The sequence below is a fragment of the Hyalella azteca genome, unplaced genomic scaffold (assembly GCF_000764305.2).
Source record: "Hyalella azteca isolate HAZT.00-mixed unplaced genomic scaffold, Hazt_2.0.2 contig14792, whole genome shotgun sequence".
Classification (NCBI taxonomy): Eukaryota; Metazoa; Arthropoda; class Malacostraca; order Amphipoda; family Hyalellidae; genus Hyalella; species Hyalella azteca.
In genome coordinates, this window is record NW_025944667.1 from 47,013 (window position 1) to 56,274 (window position 9,262).

The window sequence follows — 9,262 nt, forward strand, 5'->3', positions numbered from 1 at the left end:
ACATATCTTGGTGTATCTGGCATCTGAGCTCAGTTACCCTCCTAACATTGTACGTAGAGGTGCGCTACAAGTTGCTGCTAGCATCCTTGAGTGGATTAAGCTACAGAAGCCTGTAGTTTGGTATCCATGCTACATTGAGTGCCTATTTCGAGGCGCTCGGGACTTTGTCGCGCCGTCCTGAAAAGTTTGAAAAGTTCAACTTATTGTCACCGAAAACCTATCTTCTCCTACAGTTGTCAAGCTACAGCAATGAGACATATACCATTCGATTCGTAAAGACCATACCTATAGACTCTGTGATAACTTTTGAATTTCAGTCTGGTTCGTTTTTTTATATGGGGGAGAAGGGGGGGAAAGGGGAAAAATGGGATAAAACGCGCATAAAAAAAAAACTAAGGGGAAAATGAGAAGTGATCAGAGTCTAGTGGTATGGTCTTTACAAATAGAATGATACATGTCTCGATGTTGCAGGATGATATTTGAAGGAGGAGATAGATTTTCTAAAGTACCCCCTTTTTAGCCGTTTTCTGTGAATTTCACGTTTTCTATCCATTTTTTCAAAAAATTTATACAAGCAAATTGTTTTTTATTTTACATTTTACGTGTGAATACAAAATTTCAGCAAGATTGGATGATAAATGTAGAAGTTAGAGGGTAGCCGGTCTGGAGGGTAGCCAGTCCCCTTAATTTTTTTAAGAATTGTCACCTCACCTCCTCACCCAAGATCTTTAAATATTTGTCAAATCTCCAAACTCTTGCTAATGACTTACAAGAAATATCAGGAAAAATTTTCAAAAATTTTAACAGAAAACAATCATTTTGTGCGACTTTTTAAATCACTGCCAAAATGTCTTTTTTTCTTTCTAAATGAAATAGTGCCGTGAGTTGTACTTGGTAGGACTGGGTGTCAGTGGGTGATATTGTCATTTGTCTGACCCAGGAATGGAAATATGGAATACATATTTACTTTGTTAACCTGGGCCATAACTAGAAATTTATTGCCATTTCTGAAGCCATAAATAACTACTAGATGAATTATCCCCTATCTAGGTATGGAAATAATTGCATGAACAAATACTAGTCATGGGAAATTATTCTTCTAGGACATAGTTTCTGTAGAGTGGGAAACTTCCAACTTCAAAATATGTTGGTTCCTCTAAATCAACTTTTTGAAAACCTCGGCACTGTTACCCTCTTTGAATAGTTACTCTTTCCCTATTGTCAACAAAAAATTAATGATTGATAGCAGTAAAGCCTAGGAAATATTCTTTTCATCTCTGTTCATTCTTTCAGTTAAGTTCATTCACATGTCATGAGAAATATCTTCTGCTCATCTGTTGCATCAGAAATCATTATGATCCTCACTCTCCCCACTCATACACCACCACTACGTATATCTCTTTGTATATGCTTGTTCATAGCTTGAGGAAAATATTGCTACTGATAATAGTAGGAGCAATTTGCCAGTAGCTTTCCAGCTCTTTCTTGCTCTTGTGGCCTGAATTGTGTATCAAGGTTACCCAGATTTAGTGATTTACTTACATGCATCAGGTACACTTTCAATTGTCCAAACTGCATATAAAAGCTTATATATCAAGTTGGGCGTTTGAGTTATCTACTTTGGTCTGTTTTTTTTTTTTTTTGCATTTTTACATAAGATCTCTACAATTTTTCATGCTCTTGTCAGCTTTAGCATTTATACCTCTTGGTCCTTGCATAAAAGTCCATTGCAGCCTCGTTCAGACAATACTCAAGTTGTTCAATTATAGCATTTACATCATTTGTAACTTCTCTTTCTGTATTAGCAAGTTTTGCCTTAAAGTTGTCTCAGTCAGCCCCTCTGACTTGCCTCTTTAGTTTATGGGTCAGCGCTTTCACATGGGCATGAAAACTACAAGCAAATTATAATCACTTCTGATGTCAAGCCCACCAGCCTCATCCACTATTTTTGCATTCTTTTTCACCAGTATATTATCAGTTGTTGAGCTGTCATCTTTTTGCTCCTGCTCACTTTCCTCATGGTCATTATATGATTTGGGTCATCTGGATCATTCTCAAAAATGAACTTTCAAGAAGCTCACCATGAGCACAGTTCTCTCATGGCTATCTTCAAGTATATGTATTATGTATACTTTCTTACTAGAAGCGTAATTTTCTTTGTTCTTGCCCTCAGTCTGTACTCTCCACTGTCATGCAATATACAATCACCATTTGCATCCTTTCATATTTTGTTGTTGCATACACAATCTTCATAGCAAATATGTATATCCTCACCCATTTTACTTGTGCTAATGTGTATTTTCTTCATCTCAAGCCTCACTTCACTGCAAGCAGCAATGCAATTGTCCATGTTGCATTCACACCCACATTGTCACACTCCAATGGCCTTGCAATTTACCTGCACCCATCATCTTGCTGTTTGTTGAAACACATCTAATTCCTCATTATTGAGATGTCTGTGTCGATATGATGCATTCTTTTCTCACTTTTCCTCCTGTATTAAATATAAATTTTTACTAGCCTCTAGAAAATCTTTTACCTCTTTATCTACTCATTACAACACTTATCTTCTGCTTCTTGTTGTTTTTCTGCTACAAATCTTATAATCAATATTTAATACACATCTACCTGTCCAATTGATCGGAAATTTTGCACACTTGTGTAAAGTTGGAGACAGTGCATTAATCACTCAACAGAATAAATGATTTTTTAAATTGAAAAAAATATATAATATATTAAGAAAAATTTAAATACTTTTTTACTATATAAAATAAATTAAGAAATTCATTGTACATGTGTAACATTGGAGACACTGGCCTATTTTGAAATGTTTTCTTTAAAAAGGAATTTTAAATGCATCTTATTTACAACACTTCTCTTTCACTTCACTTCTTGTTTGTCTGTCTGTCTGTCTGTCTACTACAAATCTTATAATCAATATTTAACACACTTCTACCTGTCCATTCGATCTGAAATTTGGCACACTTGCGTAAAGTTGGAGACAATGTATGAATCAATTGACAGAATAAATAATTTTATAGATTAAACAATAATTTCCTCTGCTACAAATCTTATAATCCATATATGATATAATTTAACCTGTCCAATTGATCTGAAATTTTGCACAATTGCATAAAGTCAGAGACAAGAATTAACAGAAGAAATAATTTTGAAAATTTACAAAATTTTGATATCTCAAAAAATTTTTAATTTTTTTTTAATATTTGAAAATAAAATTAGAAATTCGTTGTACATGTATAACATCCAAGACACTGGATTGTTCAGAAGTGTTGTCTTTAAAAAGTCATTTTTAAACGCATATTATTTTATATTCTATCTTAACTTGGTCATCCCAAAGTACCCACCACAGCAACAGCCATGCCTCCTTGATTAAGCTTATGATTTCTTGTACAGTTTTTCAACTCCAATTGCTTTGGAGCCATTCCCATCATACAGCGTGGCTAACACAATTCAAGCTTTCAAATTATCTTAATTTAATTCTTATTTTGAGGATATTTGCTTACTGTCTTGCTTACCCTCATTAGGCCTGTCTTGCTTACCACCTCATTCAAACTAACTTTTCCTCCTAAGGCTAAGTGAGGCAATCATGCCATACCCTACTAAAATAATGAGGCATGTACTAGACTATCATTGGTTGGTGAACAGAAATTTATTTTTATGTTTTACCTTCCCTACATGCATGTGTACTTTAATCTACCAATCTAAAAATATACACATATATTTTTGTTAGTGTAGTTAGGCAGAAGATCTTCATTTATACAGGTTTGGTTGAAGACCAGAGCGTACTTTTTATTTACGATTTTCTTATTGTTCTTTTCGATAAGCCGAACGAAATATATTTTTGTGTATATACATAGACATATAAAAAATCAGTCTTTTATTTGTATATACATGTGGATTATTTGTGTGATTGGTAGATTAAAGTAGACATCCATGTAGAGAAGGTGAAACATAAAAATAACTGTAAAAATAACTAAGCAAGCTGAAACATGAAAAAATACCTGTAAGTGGTAATTGGTAACAACTAACATGTTGACACTAGTAACAGGTTGAGGTTGACAACATTACACCAAAATCTTTCGTGCAGTTTTATTCCGTAATTTATAATATGCTGGTTTTTAAATAATATTTAATACTATTAAGTTGAATCTAAAGGCTTTATCTGTAAATGTAGCGGTAGCGCTGTAGCGGCTAAACCTCTTATTGCTACTTAAATATGTAGTGGGCGCTACCGCTATATTGTCTTAAATGTAGCGCTGCTACTGAGAATGTAGCAGCCGCTACATGTAGCGCGCTACTGCCCACCTCTATATATATATATATATATATATATATGCAAGTTTGATTGAAGACCAGAGCATGCTTTTTATTAACAATCTTCTTGTTTGTCTTTTCAATTAGTCGAACCAAATTTCTAGCTGGAGCCGGGAGATCAAAAAGCAGGTTTCCGAATGACATTTCAATAGAATGCAACGTTTCGAAAATTGTGTATATACATACATATACAACCCACTAAGGCCTATAATTTCGCAAGTAACTTCTCCTGTATACAAGACCTCTAAAGAACTAGCCTGCACCAGCATAGTTATGCGGTGCCCTGACCCATCGAGACTGGCAATAGCTGAGTCCCTCATTATCAAGAGCGAGTCTCCGGCTATCAACCTCCAAACTACAGGATTCGTCCGGATGCTGAAATTATTTTCAGATTAATTTTAAGCTAATATTCTAAAATTGTAACCACTATACCATTCATATGTACTTCTGTCATTCCCAAATTTAATTTCAAGTGTTGTAAAACCTTCACCAGCTTGATAATGAAAATGGTATTTTTGAAACGTCACAATCTATTAAAATGTCATTCGGAAACCTGCTTTTCGATCTCCTGGCTCCAGCTAGAAATTTGGTTCGACTCATTGAAAAGACGAACAAGAAGATTGTTAATAAAAAGCATGCTCTGGTCTTACATCAAACTTGCATACATATATATATAATCCACCATTCAAGTTTTTGAATTTTTTACTTTTTTATTCCTCATTTTGGTTTGAATTTGCACCCGGCATTATAATTTCATGCAAGCAATCTCACATCCCACTGTATTTGACTTTCCACCTTATGGAGGCAATAATTCTGTCCCCCACCATGACCAAGTATATAGTATTTTACTATCTCGCTTTAGCAAGGTTTTGGTTGGTTATGGGCAATACTCTCACCTTCCACGTCAGTAACACTTTATTTATGCTTGACATGTATTTTGGGCCTTTGTTTTTGATTGGTCCCTTCTTGATTGTTCAATTTGCATCTCTCACATGGCCATCTCCAGCAACTTTTTTTTCCTTATTGTAATCATAAGTGGGTCAGTGTTCATTCTTGACATGATTAATTTTATGATTATATCAAGTCCTAGAACTTTTGGGAGTGTATTTACATCTCCAAGCGCTAGAGTGCACTTCCTATGTAGTCAATAAGGGATAGCCTAATTTTATTTGCACAGAATTTCTTTGATTACCTTAATGAAGACAAGACAATTGTAGCAGTTTTATTGAACTATAAAAAATAGTAAAGAATGAGGAAACTTACATGAAAATGTTTTCTGTTGTCACTATAATGGCTGGTACTAGGTAGTAACTGTTGCTGACAACCACAAGACAGATGACCTTAGAGTAACTTTTATAATTCCAAACTATAGATACAATTTTAGTCATTCAATTTTGTATTGAATGCAGTTGACAAATAATTTGTATGATTTAGTCATAACTAGAATGATTATTGTAATTTGGAGGCATTCTTGTTGATCATTGCTAGGCTAAAATTATGCACAACAAATTGAGAACTGGCAATATTGCACAATTGGAATTCTTGTTTACTCACTTGCTGAATAATAGATTCAAGATTCTTCTGTGTGATACAATTCTGAATTAAAAAAATGATTTTAATATCAAATCTTAGTAGTTTGCTATTGATTAATTATTATTAATATATATAAAGCTCCACCCCAATTTAAACCGTCTTAAAATTAACACCACACTGAAATGGTTCAATCTTCAAAATGGTTTATCTGAAATGGTTCAAGTTGTTCACTCCATTTCCCCACTATTTATTTCCCCACTGATATGTGTGAAAAAAAATTGCCTGTGTTACATGCACGTCTGAACCCCATTTGTTGCCTAGCACTGACTGCCTGCTCACAAGGATCCTTTTTGCAGCTATTCACCAAGTATGTGGAGCTGGGGCGGGTGGTTGACATCACCCGCGGCAAGTGCAAGGGGCACCAGGGCGTCATCGTGAACATCATTGACTGCAACAGGGTCTGTATTCTCAGAATCTTAATTCTTATGTATGCAATATCAGAAGAATTAAGTCAATCAAATTGAAAAAGTTGGGACTTTTGAAATTAGTGTTGGATTTGTCCTGCAATGAACTGATAAAAGGTATGATGCTGTACTCGTGATAATATTTTAGCAATTTTGTACATATCAAACCATTATTGTGTCGATGTCCAATCTAAAATTTCAGATTGTTATTTTGACATCGTTCAGGACTACTTTGCTAGAAAAGGGTATGCTCTTGATAGGTATACAATCCCTTATATATATATATATATATATATATTAACATGGTTCGTACAATTACCGGACAAAATTAATTACAATTCGTAACATTACCGGACATCGGGTACAAAATATATAAATATAATTAATATATTAATGATATATAAATGTTTTTATTTTTCAGCTGCTGGTGGATGGCCCTGGTATGGTGCGTCAGGAGATCAAGCTCAAGGATGCTCGTCTCACAAAGTTCAAGGTAATCTAATGCTATATATACACACACAGTGCTGACATCCGATCATTAAGGGATAGATTGTTTTCTAAAAAATCCTCATCTTTTCGGTGTTTAAAATAAAACTAGTGTTGTATAATGTACATATACCTTCTTTTTAAATTAAATTCGTGTACACTATGCCTTTTTTCGGGTTTGGGTATTTTTTTTGCAAACCAACTCATAAGTTTATGAAACCAGCTTGAAAAATTAGTCATCTAATAGCTAACACTCCAGTGTCTGAAACGGGGGTGCGAAGTCTATGGACTTTGGTCTTATAACCCATTTATATTTTGGCTCTCGAAACGTTCATCATGCAAGGAGGTACTATAGATTTACTTGACTCAATTCTCATCTGCTAACTCATATTGTTCGGTGCTCTTAAGTCAATTGAAATGTTAGTGTGACAGGAACATTAATCGTGAAAATTTTACAGAACAATAGATGAAATCGCGCTCATCTTGTATATATTTTGTTACTGCTACTATTAACTGCAAGCGACTAACGTGCATATAAATTTCAGTGCCTAGAAATTTCAGCCTCTTAATTCTTAGAAATTCGGTCTTTTTTTACAGCTGAAGATTAAGCTTGAGATGCCTGCTAAGACCCTGAAGAAACTATGGGAGAAAGCTCATATTGACTTCAGATTCAAGCGTCTGCCTTATGTCAAGCGTGCGGCAAAATTCGAACGAGTAAGTTATATAACTGTTCATTCTTCTTTTCATTTGTTTTTTTTCATGTAATGAGCTCCTAATATTGGGTGCAATGTCCATTTGCCAATAACACGACTGGAAATCGCCACTTTTCCTTTGGTAATTATTAAAAGCACTAAATGAAATTCTTGTTTACAGCGCTCCAAAATCACGGACTACAATGCATTCAAGGTTGCAGAAGCCAGCCGCCGGTGCAGCAACATCGTGTATTCTTCGTTCCGCAACCTGCGCAACAAGTACCCACGTATGTTGCAGAAGCTCAAGGCCAGGAGGGACCTTGACACCGCCGTCGCCCTCGGCTACGTCAAGCGCAAGACTCTTACTCCTGAACAGAAGAAGGAGCGTGAGGCTGCTAAAAACGCCCGACACAAGAATGCCATTGTCAAGAGGCGTGAGCTTAAGAAGAAGTTGCTCGAGCGAAAGAACAAGAGGAAGGAGGTTCGTAAGGCTCGTTTGGCCAAGCGAGCTGCTGCTGGTACACTGAAAAAGAGGGAGTTCGTGCCTAAGGAGAAGAGGAAGATAAGCAAGAGCAAGCCCAAGCCAGACCCCAAGCCTTCTCGTGAACGTCTTCGAAGACAGCGACGTGACGCCACTCTCAAGGCCAGGGCTGAGCACAGGAAGAAGGCTGAGCAGAAGCGCCAGGACCGCGCCAAGGCCAAGAAAGAGAAGAAGGCTGCAGCCTAAATGCCTAATAAATCTCGGGCGGAAGAACTGCGTTTTATTTACCTTGATTTCAAACAACTGTTCCTTATATTTTTTCTGTGAAAAAAACATGCTAATTTGTCGTGTATTGCGACTGTTGGTGAATAATTAGCGATAGATAGCAGCCAAGATCTTCCATTTGTGTGATTTCGTCACGGGAGATTTCTTGTTTGCTAAGTTAGTTTTACTGTCATCAGCGTTGAACGGCATCATAGGTGAGTGAAATTTCAATACCTGAAATATCTAATAATATCATACTGCACCTTGATCAAATATCCATACTTCGACAACGATTTATTCTACTATAATTTAAATTTTCAGATGCAGCTCATGCCCGAAATCGACCAACCGCAAAGAGGAAGGCTCTAATGAGGTATGTTTGAATAATTCAATCTGATTACAGTGTACAGTATTCAAATTAATGATGAATATTTATCTGTCAATCATTTGATCAGGCATGAAACAAATTTGTTGGCTGATGTTCATTTTTTAATGCTTGAAATTGGTTATTTTTTGACTCTATTTGAATTTATTATTACTTTCTGCAGATTTACCTGACCCAATTCAAGTCAACTTTCGATGTGATAGCAGAAGAATCCTATCGAGTGGTTATGTAAAGTGGCTTTAAATTTTTTACTTGTTTGGTGAGTAATTACGCATTTTGCTTTTATATTTTAACTACATATTTTGCAGAATTTGCAGTGTTGTCTTTCTCTGATGATAAAAATTACCTGTTGAGTTTCTGTGATGGCAATTTATTTCTGCGTTATTGTCCTGATAATATTTGCTTGCACCGCCAGCAACAAGTCTTTGTCATTGTTTAAACAAGCTTCCATCCCCTTCTGCAGGTGTTGCCACTAAGTGGCTGAAGGCAGCGTTACGTTTCTGCGAATGGGCTATTAAGGTAATATTTTACTTAGCAAATCTTCGTCACTGCGCATTTTCATTATTCATGAACTTGCTGGAATAAACTACTCTATGATATACCATTTTTCTTAAAGATTGGG

At 35.7% G+C, this 9,262-nt stretch overlaps 1 protein-coding gene across 1 annotated transcript in view; it reads left to right on the forward strand.

Annotated features, from left to right (window-relative positions):
• LOC108669244 (60S ribosomal protein L14) overlaps nt 1-8,261 on the forward strand; it is a 10,060-nt gene extending 1,799 nt beyond the window's left edge. Inside the window, exons 2-5 of the mRNA XM_018156547.2 lie at nt 6,225-6,326; nt 6,754-6,825; nt 7,416-7,532; nt 7,692-8,261. Of these exons, the coding sequence (XP_018012036.1) occupies nt 6,225-6,326; nt 6,754-6,825; nt 7,416-7,532; nt 7,692-8,237 (837 nt within the window). The 3' untranslated portion in view covers nt 8,238-8,261. The remainder of the gene's footprint in view (nt 1-6,224; nt 6,327-6,753; nt 6,826-7,415; nt 7,533-7,691) is intronic.
• Nucleotides 8,262-9,262: the final 1,001 nt, after the last annotated feature.